This window comes from Athene noctua, chromosome 3 (assembly GCF_965140245.1).
Source record: "Athene noctua chromosome 3, bAthNoc1.hap1.1, whole genome shotgun sequence".
NCBI lineage: Eukaryota > Metazoa > Chordata > Aves > Strigiformes > Strigidae > Athene > Athene noctua.
The window spans coordinates 73,413,998-73,431,347 of record NC_134039.1 but is presented as its reverse complement, the minus strand read 5'-3'; the positions used below and the strand labels follow the sequence as shown (position 1 = coordinate 73,431,347).

General features: G+C 40.7%; 1 protein-coding gene and 1 long non-coding RNA gene across 5 annotated transcripts in view; one reads left to right on the top strand and one right to left on the bottom strand.

The window, feature by feature from the left end:
- The window catches only part of SRPK2 (SRSF protein kinase 2), a 147,036-nt gene extending 134,523 nt beyond the window's left edge, over positions 1-12,513 (bottom strand). For 3 of the 4 annotated variants that reach the window (XM_074903354.1, XM_074903356.1, XM_074903357.1), the window contains exons 1-2: positions 12,392-12,513; positions 12,206-12,290 (exon numbers count right to left, since the gene is read on the bottom strand). In XM_074903354.1, coding sequence (XP_074759455.1) covers positions 12,206-12,290; positions 12,392-12,407 — 101 coding nt within the window. In that variant the 5' untranslated portion in view covers positions 12,408-12,513. The remainder of the gene's footprint in view (positions 1-12,205; positions 12,291-12,391) is intronic. The other variant, XM_074903355.1, reaches the window with a different exon arrangement.
- Positions 12,514-12,610: 97 nt separating this feature from the next.
- LOC141958727 (uncharacterized) lies at positions 12,611-17,350 on the top strand. The gene is made up of 3 exons (XR_012633319.1): positions 12,611-13,470; positions 14,022-14,118; positions 15,874-17,350. It is a non-coding gene; the product is annotated as an uncharacterized LOC141958727 (long non-coding RNA).

Here is a 17,350-nt window from a genome sequence, read left to right as displayed (position 1 = left end):
GGATGGATCAAATTACCCACCAAAATTTCTCTATCAAATCCACCTGCTGGTTTCAAACCATACTGAGTTTACAACTTATCACTTGTGGCCATAGTGGTCAGCAATGTGTGTTTTAAAAATAGATTTACCATTGCATCTGATTAGTCTTAGATTGCCATATTCTCTCCTATGCATCCTCCTGAGACAGATGAAGCTTTCCATAAAAGGGTGTTTATTTCAAACACAACAAATGAAAATTAAAACAAAGCATTTGGTTGAATGAAATATTATCCCCAAAATAAATTAAAACCATAGATCTTTCCCAATCCTACTGTCCAAATTACATGCTCAGTCAATCACCAGTGATCTATAATCACTGTGAATTCTGCACACCAGGCACTGATATATGAAAAAAACTATAATGAAAACAGCAAAAGTCTCAGAATAAAATAAACCACAGCTGAATATGTATATTGAAGCAAAAACAATTTCAGATTTAATGTTCCTTTTTGTTGCAGCTATTAAAAATACTGTTTTCACCAGCCTGGCAAAGAGCAGGGCAAGGGTTAAGACTAGTAGCTATGACAGACAAGGTACAAGCAGACAAGAAGGGAGTCTGGTCTACTTACAAAAGTTTTTGTAATGCTACAATTAGGATAAGATATGGCACCCTATGAGAGACAAGCTAGTGAGAGCTATTTTGGAAACAGAAAAATAGATCAAAATGATCACTTTAAAAGAATAACATTTTTATTCCCAAGCCAAATATTCTCATTACACAAAATGATTTTTCTGGCTTCAGAAATAAACATTAGAGAATACAGTTATTCTATTTCTCAATAGTAACAGGAGAATTTGATTTTCTGCACCATGTTTCCTATAGAATATGCAGAAAGTTTGCCAGCTTTGTTGCAACATTTTCAGATAAACTAATCAATTCTCAGCAATACTTGTTTTAGACAACTGGGGAAAAATAGATATTATCTATTGAATAAATAGCTTTAACCTAGTTTCTAGATGTTGGATTTACTACACAACGTGGATTAGCATTGAGAATGTAATATTTAAAAGAAACTGATCCATACTAAAGACCAAAGTAGTTATCCAACAGCTATCTGGTGATATAAAATACAGCAGCAGCCTCAGCCTAGTTCTTTATAGCTCTGTCTCACATTTTAAGTCAATTTGAGATTCACACATTGTGTTTTTACATCCAGTTTCTCCAAAAGCCTTGATAGGCAGGTGTGCCCAGATTATGTCTGCCCACAACAGCATACAGAATTCATCACAAAACTCCCAGTTCCCAGGACTGCTCATCCCTGATTAAAGAGGGATAAAACGCACAGTGCTGGAAGCAACTACACAATTGCTGTGTCGTCACCTCAACACTGTTGACACAATCCAAGACTTAAAAATTGCTGTATAACAAACATTTCTGGGAAATACACAAAAAAAAAAATCTCTAACTGACATAAAAAATAGAGGCAATGCTCTAATAGCATTTGAGTAGAATTTGATTAAGTCTCTAGGACCAGTATCATGGACTTGGACACCAACATGTGCTGGAACACTGTTACTAATATACAAAACAGGTCACCCCAAGCAAGACTACCTTAAAAAAAAAAAGTAACATTTTTTTTAGATACTATTATCTTTAAAGATTATTCCTATTCTTTTGAGCTAGAACTCATAATATGAAATATAAATGAAGTTCCTGGTCTTTTCCACATTTCCCTGACACTGCTAAAATTTTAGAACATTCACCTGGGAACAGATTCTGGCAACATGGATCTGTCATACTGTGCCTTGTGACACCAGTAAAGGGAACTTGAAAGAAAGTTTAAGCCTTTGATCTCCTCAGGGCTCCCTCTTTCACAAAAATGCTGAATTGTGACTGCTATGCTAAAAAGAAAAATCAGTTAACCCAAACAGTCTCATTCTGACCAAATCACCACATATGTTTTGTAACCCAGAGTTACTTGGCCACAGTTAACTGGCATGCTGACACCTGTGTATTAGTGAAACTTGACAGCAACACTTTCCTTCTAATCACTTGTCTTCCAACTCCATCATTCTGTTGCTCTTGATCATTTTGCAGAAGAGATGTAAAGTTACTGGCTGTCCCTTACACACCAAAACCTACCACAGGCTATAATCCTGTGATTGCACTTGCACATGGCAGGTTGAAATAATAAAGCTGAAATTCCTCAGGCATCTAACTCCTATTTCACAAGCAAGTGAATTATTGAGCTACTACGTAAGCACAAGAACTGAAACTTTAAAACAAAACTAGTTGTTCACAGCAACACATTCTTAGATTCCAGACTTTACATCCCAGCTGGGCTCATTTTGGCATCAAACTCAGACCTGCAGATGGCATCAAAGCCTACAGGAAAAGTAGCATTTCAGACACACCCTTCAGTATTTTGCACTCCTTGGCATGCCTCTCCACCCCTTCATCATTACCTCAGTGTTCTTGTGTTTATGAAAGCTCAAGCACACATATCTACTGATTCACTGTAGACTCGGGTTTAGTACCTAACTCGAGTTTCACAGCTCCTTCCTGAGCCAGGTACAGGAGTGCCACACATTAGATCACTCAAGCCCCATTTGGATCTAGGCTCAGACATGCTGTCAGGCTTAAACAAACTATCAGGTGTTGCAAGGGATCTACTGAGATGGCCTTAAAAATCTAAGAGCTGCCACACTAATTTAGATCAAATACATACCTAGGCCTTTATTATACCACTAGGTGCCAGAAACATATTTATAGATGAGTATACAAGTGGATCACTATATGAGAGCAAACTTACATAGCAGGGCTTAAGCAAAGAGTGGCTTGGAAAGTCAAACTGCACTGACAGTAGTATACTTAAAAACTACTGATGGCTCTAGTGTCCAGTCTTATCCTTCTTAAACCCATCTCTAATTTGGCCTCTACAACATATTGCAAAGCTACATTCTGCTATTTGTACCATATAAAAAGTAACTCTTTTTTGCATTAAAGTCACTCTTTGGATACCATTGTTTTGTAAGGCAAGTTTTTCCTTCTTCCCTTTCTATAACAGTAATGATTTTTCAGGCATGTCAAAATGTTCCTTAACCACCTTTTACATATCTGAAAAGCACTAGTCATAAATGAAGCTGTCCAATATCCTCAATTACCTTTACTACCTCCTCCTTTGACAAATATCTAGTTCTACATCATTTTTTTTTAAGATGGTTAAGATGTGAACCATGTAACACCAGTCCCTTGCCAAAGGTGCTAAATGACCACCTGCTCAGACTCCGTCAGGAGAAAGGAATAAAACCGGATGCCTTAAGGCACTTCCGCAGTCCCGCACAGCCCCACAGAGCAGGCCTGGCCAGCGTAACTGCCCACCGCTCAGCAGGACCAACCCCAACCAAACCCCAACCTTCTGAAGGTCCTGGAAAGGTATCCGGAGCTGTTTCTTTCCTAAGCACTCTGGAAGAGGGAGGAGTCACCCTGCTCTACTGACTGCACCCTCTCTCTTGAAGATACAGCTCAGTCATGCATTTGCTCCCCTTACAGCAACCTTTTGGTCACAGAAGCAGCACGTCCATCATACCCATCTCCAGGCTCCATGCAACTACCTAAGAACCTCTTCTATAATGATTTTATACAAACATATATGTCTCAGTCTATGAAGAAAGAATAATGTCACATATAGTTGAGTAGTGAGAGGGAGACAAGCCCAACTATTAAACAGTGAAATTCCTGGGGTGAGAGGAGAGACTGAAAGAAGCAAATCAATGCGAAGAAGAAAACAATGTCTCAAGAAAGAGGTTTCTTTAGAACAGAACAGTATAATTTTAATAGTTTGAAAATTAGTAAACAATTGGGTTTAATATCAGAATTTAAGGTACAGATATTGTACCTAGACAGCAACGACCTTTATCACTGCAAGAAGAACAACAGAGATATTAATTTTTTTCCTCAAGGATAGGAAAATATAATTGACCTCTAACTATGGAATACTCCTGTTTTAGAAAACTGCAAACTAAGCATTGACCATAGCTCAAGGCAACTGAAGCCCTTGGTTCTTTTAGCCTCCTGCATTCAAATTATTGACTTTTCATTGACTAACTTCAGATGAAGAAAAAAAAGTAAGGCACCAATACTGTCAAGAAGCATTCTTTCATCAGCCTATTCTGTCGTTTGCCTTTTACCAACAAGTTCAAGACAAGATACCTTTAGCAATACTACTCAAAGAGACTCCTTAGCATAAAATTACTTCATTATGGAGGACCCTGATATGGAAATCAAAAGTCTACCAGTTGCTTTACTGGACAAAACCAGAATATGTTGTATTTAAACATATGCATTGTTTTAATCATGGGATTTCCAAATGCATAGGCTAAATTAAAAACAGTACACATATAATGCAAAAAAGTTAACACCTTTACAGAGGTTCACTTAGAAACTTAGTAGACCACCTTTGTCAGCCAAAAAGCCTGTTCATAATGTCTTCTGTTAAATAGAAACACATTTTCTATGGTTCTTAGGCTCAGATACAGACCGCTGCAATTCTGCTCTGTAACATGTGCTTTATTACACTATGCTCATTTTTCCAGTCATTTCTCCATACACATTCTGCACATTGTCAGAGATCCATTCAGACACAATAGTTCCCAGAAGCAGAGCTCATCCTAAAAGGTGTATTACTGGGGTAGAAAGGGGGGCACAGGAGGAAGATTACTACAAAAGCTCTGCCAGCTTTAAATAGAACCATCCCTCTTACAATGTGCTGTAACTTGTTAACAGAATAAAAGTGAAAAATGAAAACACGAGAGTAAGGGTCTTAAAGGAAAGAAAAGTGTCGACAGCCAAACCAGGAAGCAAGGGTTATCACTTCAAATATACAAAGGCTGAGACCAAGAGTATTTTAAAGATATGAACACTGGGAATTGTAAAGACAGGTAGACAGACTTTTTTTCGTTCCTTCAAATATTAAAATTTTTTTATTTTTTAAAACAGCCTAGCAAAAAAATGGTGCCCATTCCCAAAGTCCCCAAAGGCAATTAGAACACAATTAGGTACTGATTATTAAAATCCATTATAGAGAATTACAACAGGAGCGATCAGTAAGAAAAGGGAACAATTATGAATAGAATTGCTATATAGTTATGTTTACATTTTTAACAGTCCTATCTTTCTTCTGTAGAGAACTGAGGTCACCTCATTTGCTTTCATTAGATACAGGCATAACTTTGGGTATTAACCCTCCTGAATCTTTCCTAGTCTTCCTCTTCAAAAGCTTTTAAAAAATAAATATTGGCTTCTCTGACATTCTTCAGTAATTCATCCCAAGAACAAAACTAAACAAAAAAACCCAACCAACAGCCTTGCACAGGTTACACTTGAGGGGCAGATACAGACCACTTCAGACTGTAAGAGTTCATGGTCATTCTCATATAGGAAGCCCAAGAGGTATACTTGATCAGTGCACAGAATCCATTCAGCAAATACCCATGGGCACAGCAACTACCTAATAGACACTGCTTTTAGGAACAACTTAGCTATCACAATACAAAATTATTTTGACTAAGCATAACACAGACATTTGAGGAAGCACTGAAGCACTTTTGTAATTTCCTGGAACTAATTTTCTCGTTTTCCTTATACTTCCACACATAGATCCAGGCTTCCTTTAAATAAGAATTAAAATAATTGTTAAATTCTATATACATTATCATGTATAAGTATGTGTGTGTGTACATGTTTTTGTGCATTGTAGCAAATCAGCAGCATTTTCACACAAGACGACAGGAAAAGGAAGCTAGATAAGGCTTACTATAATATCTAAACCTTATTGTCTTATGCAATCACAGTCAGAGATCAAATGAAAATGGATTTTCAGTAGCAGTATAGATTTACTCTTTTCCTACAGACACTAGAAAGACAAACAGATCAGCGATCAGTGAATTCACTTGAAGTACAAGTATGCTTACAAGAAGCACATGCAGTTTCCACTAATGCCCTACAGTTCACTAGTTAATGCAGAAGTAGTTCACCTTTGCCACTAGCCATCTTGGTGAAAGGAAGACAACACTTAAAGATTGCAATCTTGAAAAACATGAACAAAATTGAAAGCAAAAATCGGGTTTTAAATACAAAAGCCTTGTCTCTATCAAACCAAAGTTTTTATCAAACCAGATTACATTTTTTATACAACCTGACATTCTTAGTAAAGATTGTCATATACATCTTCAAATTGTAGTTTAAAAAATAAAGAAAAGTCAATAGTTTCTACAGTCTGTCATCACCTTGAGAACAAAAGAGAGATTTTTATATTTCAAAAATCCATGTCCAGGCCTTATCCACAAAATTTATTATCATCCTACTTTGTAGTTACAGTAAATAACAGTTAAAAAAATATAAAAATGCACTGCAGAACATCACAAACATTACAACCCAAAAGCTCATCTCACTATGATCTGAAACATGAAGTGTGACTGCATTTTCCCTCCCTCACTAAGGCACTCTTAACGTAACTGTGCCAAACCAGGGTATTTTCCTTAATAAAACCACCATTATAGTAAAAACAATGTCATTGCCTCAAATAAAACTATTACAAATGAAATTACAGTCCCAAGATGGCATCTCTATTCATTGCCTGCTCAAAACCAGACATAACCAAGCAGTCCAGTACAGGCTAGGATGTGCATGGCTGGGGACCCGCCTTGCTGACAGGGACCTGGTGGTCCTGGTAGACAACAAAGCTGAACACAAGTCAGCACTACACTGTTGCAATGAAGGCAAATCCAATCCTGGGCTGCATCTGCAGGGGCATTACTAGCAGAGGTAGAGATGCAATCATCCCACTCTACTCAGCACTTCCCAGGTCACACCTGGAATACTGTGTCCAGTTCTGGTCCCCACAATACATGGATAGACTGGAGAGGGTTCAAAGGAGAGCCATGAAGATGATCTCATGGCTGGAGAACCCTCTGAGGGAAGACTGAAGGAATTAGGCCTCTTCTCCCTGGAGAAAACGAGGCTGGGGGGGACTTAATCACAATATTCCAGTACTTAAAGGGTGGCTACAAAGAGGATGAGTTTCTCTTTTCACAAGGAGACACACAGAAAGGACGAGGGGCAACAGGCACAAATTGCACCGCGATAGGTTTCATCTTGATATAAGAAAGAGTTTTTTTGTAGTGAGATCAATCATTCACTGCAGCAACATCCCCAGGAACATGGTGTAGTCCACACACTGGAGGTTTTCAAGGCATGGCTGGACAAGTTGCTGGACAATCTCATCTAGGCTCCCTTTCCCACAGAAGACTGGATCAGATGATCCTTTGCACCCACTTCCAATCTAGGCCATTCTGTGAAAAAGGCATGAATCTAGGAAAAATTATATGATGAGATAATTCTTTGATAACAGATGTCCTGACACTTAAAATGACAATAACTAGTCTCATTATACAAATCTGCAGGTAGACCTCTACAGACTATTAGAAATTCTGGAGCCATTTCCATTTTAGAAATTAAGTTTATTACAGCTGCAGGATGTTTTCTTACTACATGACAGAGTACAAAACAGAAAGATGAACACACTTTGTGATACAAGTCCTACTTTCAAATTTACTCTAGATTCCACTGGATCCCACAAAAAGTCTTTGATATGTGTTTTATTACCACATTACAAAGGTGAACACTGAACTGACTCAGGCATTCCAGATCAAATATGTCACAATACCTTTTTATATTAAATTTCTGTAATTCCAGTGCATTTACTTCTTCACAAAAGAATTATTAGTATTATACCTAGACGACCAAAATCAACTTTGTTTCTTTTAGCTAAATCTTTCTGTATATTACACTCTTAAAGAAGGCACAGTGTTAAGCACCTGAAGCCTAAATACACTAAGTGAGCAAATAACCAAGATAGAAAGTTACAGCCCTGAAATACTTAATGAAATCTTAAAATCTGACAGGAACAGGAAGGTAACGCTCCAATTAAAATATACTTATCAAAAAGATGAAAGGCTATTAAGAAAAAAGGCAAGAATAGCAATTCCCAACAACATCCCATTTTGAGTAAATACAAAATAACACTGAGTTGACTTCCTAAGCCGATCCACTCTAGGATATACATTCACTCTAGGATATCCACATATTGTGGCCTCAGACCACTGGTGGTCAAAAAAAAAGAGCATTTTACACATTTCACATATATACACTTCAATCCTCACCCTCTCACTCTTGCAAAAAAGGTAGTGAAAACACTTGGGGAGGGTTTGCAAAACTTCTGCAACCAAAAAAAAAAAAAGCTAATGAAAGCAACTGTAACACTGTGCAAGATGGGTATTTTTATTCTCCTCAAAGAGTTACTGAAAGACACTGAAAAACACTGTGATGGAGAAACAAAAGCAGTGAATGATTTTCAGAAATTTAAGATTCCACAGTATTGTCATATGTCCAAAACTTTGATTCCCGTACGATACCTGTAGGTCCAAGAAATTAGTCATCTGGAAGTGCACAGTACAGAATTTTGGCACTTCCCATGTTATCCAGCATGCATATTCTTCATCACTATAAAGCAGTTATCACATGGTCTCTATCACCTGTTCTAAATTATTGCTTAAAGACAAAACCAAAAAACCTACTCTGCAAGAAAACTGAATTTTGAAAAGTCACTCTTGATATCTGGATTTATGCATTTGTATTGAAGTATTCAACACACTTAAATCCTCTCTCTGTACATCCACACATCATCTGGGGTTTTTTACATACAAAACTCTATCCTTTAGATAAAAATTCATAGTGAATGTGTTAAAGATGACAGATCTCTGATTGGGTATTCACTTGGGTTTTGTCATATTAATTTAGAAATAAAGTCAAGCAAAATAAAATATGCAAGACAAGTTTCTTCCAGTTGAAGCCAGTACTAGTCCAAATATAAGGAGATCCTACCATTCTGCTGAATGTGAAAGGCAGACATACCTGAGGCCATCTTACATAACTGGGTTCTGTTATTGCTAAGTAAAGAACAGTAAACAGGCTTGTCTATCTTTATGCAAGTTTATCTCTGAACAGACTTGGGCATCTGTTGAAAATGCTATTTCACAGACCTCTCTCAATGCAGATCTCCATTTCAAGGAGAAATAATTCACAGAGGACCTCAGTTAACCACTTGGATTAATCTTTTGTCCTACTCAAAAAAATATATAAGCAGTTTGTACACAGCGCATCATTCATCTATTACAACCAAAACCAAATTCTAGCTGTTATCTTAAAATAGTGGAATATTATTCTTTTTCCATAGCCTGGATGACTGAATTCAAAGTAAGCCCATACCAAGTAGATTTTATTATCACATGCAATTTTAGATACAATCTTGATTCAAGACAAAGTGCTTTCTCTTCAGAGAAACTTAACTTCTACTTTCTTATTTATCCACTCTATTACATAAAAAAATAGGGATTTATCTCCACCAGTTTTCATCATTTACTTAAGGGGTCAACACTGAGCAGTTACAGGACTGCACTGACAGCCTTCTATGGCAATTAAGGTCCCAACAGACAAAAAACTATTCAGCGTTAAAGAGCACAGTAATTTTTTCTTCTTCTTGTGTCATCATCTTAATACTCTTCAAACAAAAGCCTACAAGTAAGCTACAATGTGATATAACTCTCCTAGCCAATTCTAGAAGAGGAATCCTGCAGTTCCTTTAAAGCACATTGTTACCAGCAACAATGGAAGTTGCTCCACAAAGCTATGACCCAGCAGAGAATACTCTTCCTAAGAACCACAGTTGAAAAAAAAAAAAAAAAAAACAGCTTTGGATTCAAAACCAAGTCACAACTTTCACGTAGTGAACAAGTTCACCAGAGGGAACTTATAGTATAAAATTTCCACCCCTCAAATCAACATTTTCATTTGCAGCTACTGTGCATTTGATGTGTATCACAGATACTGTACAGCTCTAACACACTGTATGCTGTACACACTGTAGCAGTTATTTAAAATTTAAATTGAATTTAAAAGCAAGGCTAGGAACAGGACAGAAGAGGTACTTCTGTTGAGATTGTCTTCTGAAATAATGTCCAATGTGGGCTTTACTTTGGGGGCCTAAACTATTTAGCCATATGCAAAGGGACTTAAAAACTTGAAAGGAGTTGCCCTTTCATAAAGAAGCATATAACAGAGTAGGAGGTCTCCATAGCATAGAAGTGGTTTGAAAAGAAAACATACGTAGCAGAAAAGAAATGATGGCTCTGTTGTCAACCGCAGCAAAACCACTGTTTCCCGAGGCAACTGAACGGATTGGGCCATTGCATCTGGAAATGCCGACTCAGTATGGCAAATGGCCAGCTACTGACTGTGCACCCTGACTTAACAGTAGCCAGTTTCTTCAGCAAACATGAAACAAAAGTACCAGTTCTGCACTTACTAAGTATCTGAGAAAAGCAAACTTTTGACAAAGTCATTCAGCAAGGCATCTCAAGGCATCCCCACTAAGAAGTGTATTAAACACTGTATCCTTTAAGTAGAACACAAGTTTATTAATAACCTTGTGGTTAAGACTTAACTGAAAGCTACAAAAACAATTCTGAAGCTAGAGTTACAATAAAATTTAACCTATTTCTGTTTTAAAAGTGACAAAACAAATCCATGTAATATTACAAACCGACTTTCCAAGAGGTTTTTGGAAACAAGAGGACCAATCCAATCAGACTGTGTATCTTGCACATAAAATTTGTTCCCATTGCAATAACTCCAAATTCACACAACTGAAAGCATAATGCAGATTTCATACAATGCTGGAGGAAACAACAGTAGCAGAACAGGATGTGAACAAGTTAGCTGTCAAAGCCTGACAACCACTACACCAGCATTTCTTCCTACATTATTTTTACCCATCTCAATGGGGAAAAAAAGCAGCCCATTCATCATAGCTAAAAAAACCACCAAAAACCACCAACTTCCAGGGCCAGGGATGTATTATCATTTCTTTCTATAAAAATCATAAAGAAAAAGACCTTGCCCCTTGAATCATTTGCCATAGCACACAGCAACATCTTTACCCCATCACATATATATCCAACCATCCACCATACCCTGCTTCCCAGTTCTAAAGACTGGCCAGCTAGAAGGAAAGGGGGATGAGGAACATCAGGACATATGTTTCTCTGTCAGAACAAAGCAGGTAGACTGGAACCCCAAGCAAAAAAACCAAAGACACCAGTCTATTGGTGACTTAATGAGTCACCAATACAGTCTCACTGAACAAAACACAGTAAAAGTCTCACTGAACAAAATACACATAATCCTATGAGGGAAAAAAAACAAAACAGGGAGGAGTCCAAAGCCACATTATCCTAGGAGAGAGTAAAGTGGGAACACTATAGGGATGGAAGAATGTTCCTACAAGGTTCAGTGAAAACACGTATTGTAAGAATAAGAAAAGATGAACTGGACAGTGACAAGAACATGAAGGGTTATCAGAAGGGAGTGGGGTGGGGAACAGACTATGACTTTTGGCCATTTCTGCAAGACCAAGAGAGATTTAAACAACAACAACAAAATACTGGTATTGGCAATGCTGGCAATCAGACATATCTGGGAACGGGAAATACTATGACGGTACCGAGCAAGAGGCGGCGGGACGGATCTACCGAGCTGTCAGCAGGACGGGCAAAGGACTGCCTATAGAGGGGACGATGCTACCAGAGAGAAACCTCAGCACGGCGAGCACAAGGAGAGAAAGGAGACCGTGCAGATGAGAGAATTGGAGGGCGATTCAAAAAGGACACGAGGGCTGCGAAAACCAAGTCTGCGCCGATCCCCGACAATCGGGGGTTTGTTTCTCAGAGACGAGGGCCGCAGCGACCCCCGGGCGAGGCCGGAGAGCCCGGCGCGGGCTTCCCGGGGGGGGGCGGAGGAAGGTCGGCCCGTGCGGCACGGGGCCGAGCCCGGGGCCAGGGCTAGGGACGGTCCGGGGGGTCGTGGGGGCAGCCCCCCATGGGAGGGCCCGGCCCTGGCGCGGGGCGAACGGGGGGCGGCGGGGGAGCTGCCGTCTGCCCCGGCGGCGGCGGGAGCTCCCTCGGGACTGCGCGGGGGCAGAGGGGCCGGGCCGCGGGACTGCCCTGACAGACGCTACCGAGGCAGCGAGCGGGGAAAGCGCGAGGGAAAGACGGACAACGAAGCTGTCGCGGGGGAAGAGGCTCCGTCCCGGCAGGTCCCCGTACTCACTTTTTGTGGGGCGGCGGGTGCTTATCCCTCCTGCCGGCCGCCGTGGACTGCTTGGGCCGCCGCCTGCGGGCCTGCAGGGCCAGCACTGCCGGGGAGAAGAGAACAGCCGGCGTGAGCGGCGGCCGCGCAGCACCCCCGCTCCCGCTCCCGCCCCGCCGCCCGGCACCGCACCGCACCGCACCGTACCTTTGCGCGAGTTCATCGCCCCGCGCCGCACGCTCCTCGGCGGGCCCGCAGCTCCGCGACTCCCCGGCTGCCCCGGCCCCGCCGCCGCCAGTCGCGACCGGGCACCGGCCGGCAGCAGCGGCTCCCCCCGCCCGCCCCGCGCCGCCGCCGCCAACCGCGCAGGCGCGGCCCTGCCGGCGGGGCCGCGGCCGGAAAGGCGGGGGCGGGGCGGCGGCAGGTGGCGGCGCGGGCGCGGCGGGAGCGCACCTGAGCGCGGGGCCGCCCGGCGCCAGGCTGTACCGCTGGCGGAGGGGCGGCTTTGCCCGCTGAGCGGCCGCTGCCCTTTTCACAGGCCCGAATCTGTCGGGGGCTGCCGCCGAGGTGGGCTTCGTCGGGTCGCCGAACGGATCGGGAACTGATTTTGGTAAACAGCGCTTCGCTCCCCGGGCGCCTGGGTTCGTGTCACAGGAGCGAGGTGATCCACCCTGCGGCCGCGAAGCGCTGGGACCTGTGAGAAGAGTAGAAGGAGGAGCGGCTGGGGTGGAGGTGGCGATCTGCCTCCCCGGCAGCAGCCGGGGCGAGATCAGCTTTAGCTTGCCCCAAGACCTGCGTGGGGTTACGTGCCAGAACCAATTAACCTCACGACACAAATCCAGGGAGATCGGATTTCCTTAATTCTGTTTCTCACTAAGTTATTTGATTGTCAGGATGGACAACCCTTGGCAATTGTTTGTATCCTGACGATGACATCTTGTCGTCTGTGATACCAGGCACTATGGCGATTTGGCCATTACTAGACCAGTTGAAAACTGTTACTTCTTGCTTGTGCTGTGCATAGCGTGGTTCAATTTTTGACAGCATTATGACTGAAATTTTGTGTCATCTGTAACTTATGCCTGGTGCAGAAGATCATCTGGGTCATGTAAAAAACTCTAGTGTGATTGTGGGGCTTGTCTGCCTTATCTTCACATGGGACTGGAGTTCAAAGGCATAGTAACTGAAAGGTAACGGGGGACATTCATTAAACTGTGAGGCAGAACTGCCTCCCTAAATGACAAAGAATCCATAAGGATGAAGATCGAAAAGCAGTTGTGATCAAGGTACTGTGAGAGTGAAGGGAGCTAGCAGTAATCACAGATCTTAAGCAATTGGGTTACTGAGATTTCAACTAGACAGAAAATTGAATCCCCAGTTATGGTTAGTTCAGCTTAGGAGCTGGACAGGAACAGGAACAGAAACAGAGAGCTAGACTACTCAAAGAGGAGGTACCACAGTGTATAATACTTTTTTGTCTGACTAGAGAGCCTGGTGAACAGAAAACAATAGGACCATGAAGTTCCTGAACTACAGCTCTCATGAGGCACTGCAGCTGTGCTTCTAAATCACAGCATTTTCTGTGTCCCATCCTCCATCATAAAAGAACACAGAAAAAAACATTTCCAGTGTAAACTACTACTGGGGTAACGTGCAATGTTGATATGTTACATGTCTCCCTTGTTGTGGTTAGTCTTTTAGGGATAGTTCATTGTGACAGGTCAGGCAACAGAATGCTGTACTCAATTTTGAAGGTTTTCTGCTGAGAAAGTTTAGAGGCATGAAAATAATATTTAAATGTTTAAAAGCAGATCATATATTTACCCTTTGTTTCCAGGCTAATTTTAACTTCACTGGTTCAGTTGTGCTCCTGTATGAATACTTGTGCCTATACCGAGAATTGTTGAAACAAGCTGCTGATGATGGTGAAAATGGTGAGACTGGTTTTTTTGTTTGTCCGGGACACTGCTGGCTTAAAGTCAACCTTGTAGCTATGGCTATAGAGCAGAAACCATATCAGGATCCTGGTCATCTTTTCAGCTACTTACATGAAATTCTTTTTACTTCAGTAGGAGGTCTATATGTAGAACTGATTGGACAATTGGATCTTAGATAAGTACAGTGAGCTTTGCTTACATCAAGAGGATTATAAATTTGTCACATCTGGAGTCAGAAAGGAATTTCTCTCACGAGCATAATGTCAGCAACATAATCAGGGCAAGGGAACAATCTGTTAAGAGTACAGAGAAGGAATTATGTTAGGACCAGGTGGGTGTATGCTACACAATTTCTTTCTGTTCTAATGGGCACATATTTTGGGACTGAATTCTTCCCGGGTTTTGTTGTTTCCTCCCCATCCCACCCCCACTGAAGAGCCATTCAGAGGATATTCATGCAAAAAAAAATCAGAGACTCTATATGTGTGTATAGAGGATTACCATGTACAGTTAACTAACTGGAGAGTAAATTAAGGTCAGTAGGGGATAGATGTATTTCAGAAAATTAAAAAAAACCCCAACACCTTATTTCTCAGACTCTTGAGAGTGTAATTCCCTTCCTGAGAACATAACAGTAAATGACAATTTTTTAAATTACATAAATAATTCAAGGCGTATTGCTGTTAAGAATGGATCTACCCTGGATTATGTTTATTTAAATCCATTCATTTCAGTGAAATTCTCCATTCTTATTTCAATACATGTCTTATTGTGTGCAACTTCGCTTTTTCAAAATTAATTATAAGACGAGAGAAGACAGACTAAATAGCAAAAGAAGGCATTTGTAAAATCAGCATACAACAAAGAACTGGGGTCTGGGTCAGAATGTATCTGTTTCTGGCTGTGTCTCTTTGAACCCAATCTAGGAACAGGTGTCTGTTTTATTACAAGGATTACAAGGATAGAGCTCATTTTCTCTAGGGAAGAGCACGATGAGATTTAGGTGATGTGACTTACCCAGAAAGGAGGGACAACAGCAGGGCAGAAGAAGGAGAAAATATCAAATTATGGAATTATATTTTTATCTGTTTATAATATGCTTTGGATCAGTCCCCTGACACCCCACATATCGGTTTGTTTCCTTTTCACCTAGCTTTGAAACATTCCAATTACACAAGAAGACATTAACTTTTCAGACATTAATAGAATACATTTGTACAGAATAAGAAGTTACCTAACAGCAACCCTGTAAACATGATATTGTCATCTTTCTGAGAATAATACAAAATTCTTCCTTCAGCAGAAGGATGTTAGAAGCTTTTGCCCTGATTTCTGTACCAGTTCCTTTCAGAACTGCTTTTCCCAGTGTGTGGTAGAATGCTTTCTGAACTGCAGTTTCTCAGAAATCAGGATATGAGCCAACTTCATGCTGCTCTTGCACAGAATGGAACAAATGAGAAATAACACATAAGGCAGAGGAAGGAAAAAAAAAAAAAGGTGGTGGAAAAAGGAAAAAGAACAAAGTAGTGAAAGGAAATTCCCAATTAAAGGAGAGTTCTCATTAATATGCAAGTCCAGCCTTCTCATCCTCTCGCCTTTCATGGTTGTCTCTTGTTCCTTCAATTCCCACCCCCATTCCGCCTGTCTTTAAGCATGATACACTTGTGTAGGCATACAAACAATGAGTCTGTCCGTCTCTTGTTCACTTAAAGAATTTTCTGACTAATAATGTGCTTTTTTTCCCCCTTCTAGTATGTAAACAAAGAGAAGAGGACAATTCTCAGCTTGGTTTTGAGCAACACAGACAACAAACTTACACATAGGAAGTATTAAGCAACAGTAACTAATAAGATGGGCTTGCTTTTAAAGTCAGGAGGACTGTTGGCTCATCACTGCTTGAGTATAACCAGTTAACATTAATAGGAGCAATGCACATGTTAAACAAGTAGGCTTGTTATCTCAGAAGTGTAATGAGAAAAAATAGCAGGAAGCATGAGTTGGGATTTCCAGAAAAACAGGGGGTCAGAAATTCCTGAATTTAGATGGCTGGCTCATTCACTGATTCACTGTGCTCTTCCTAAAGCAAATTACGTGACTCACCTGACTCATTTTCTTCATCTGTAAAATGGTACAGTGTATGCCAGTTGCACACACTTAATATTGGTAGAGAATTCTTGTTTATCAAGTTAATTGGGATTACTAATAAAAGAAGAAAGATATAAAGGACAAAGCAGACCACGTTAACGCTAATTTGATGTGAGATTAGAGAGTTGCCTATGCCTAGAAATAGCTGCATCAACCCAGATACGTATTGTAGATAGTCTAAAATAGGGCATGAAGTGGCATGCCTTAGATCTGAAATAGGATTAAAACAGACTGTGGCAATATTTCTATGATAATATTTCTTCCAGTGTTGAAGTACCTACATTTCCAGAATGAGTCATTCTATCTTCTCCCATTACTTCCAGCAGGTTCCCAAACACCCCTTCAGTTAAACTTTCTCCAGTTTCTTGGGTTCTTGTCTTAAATTTCTTCATTAGCCCCCTTTTTTGTGGTTTCCAGCTCTTTACCCAGCTTGCCCTTCTCATCTCAACCTCCCTCATCTCCTTGTTCCAATCTATTGCCTTTTTTTTTCTCTATTTAAATTGGATGGTTTCTTCCTTCATGCTGATTAAAGGTCAGCAAGGGAAGAGAGGATCACTGAACAATTAGTGACTGCTCTGTTTCCTCATCAAACACAACACAAGCAATTATAGGGAAAGTTCTTCAGCAGTGATGCAGCAGTGGTTTGGACTCATGCCTACTATTTCTCTCTGAATGGCAGCTATGCAGTCTGGTCATGTGTGTGAGAGATTTATCTGCTAAGTGAGAGTGGAATATTTTGAGATATAAGTATTAAACTCACACATGTCTCTATCCAACATGTGCTAAATACTGTTTTACAAAGTCTCGTAATTTGGCCAAATTTGAGAAGATTTTCCCAGGGATTGCAAAAGCACATCTTTAATATTAATGCCTCTTTCTATGAAACCTCAGCTTCCTACTTGAAAGTAGGGATTGCCAACCAATGGGATGAAAATCCATTAGAAATCGGATGCAGGGCTTACCCTGTTTCCTTTTCTCTTGTCTTGGACCGCACAAACAATAGTCACAATGAAAACAACAAGGGACAAACTGTAAACTCAAGCTTAATGTAAGAGGAAGATATTGATGAATTTTCTCTTGAAGA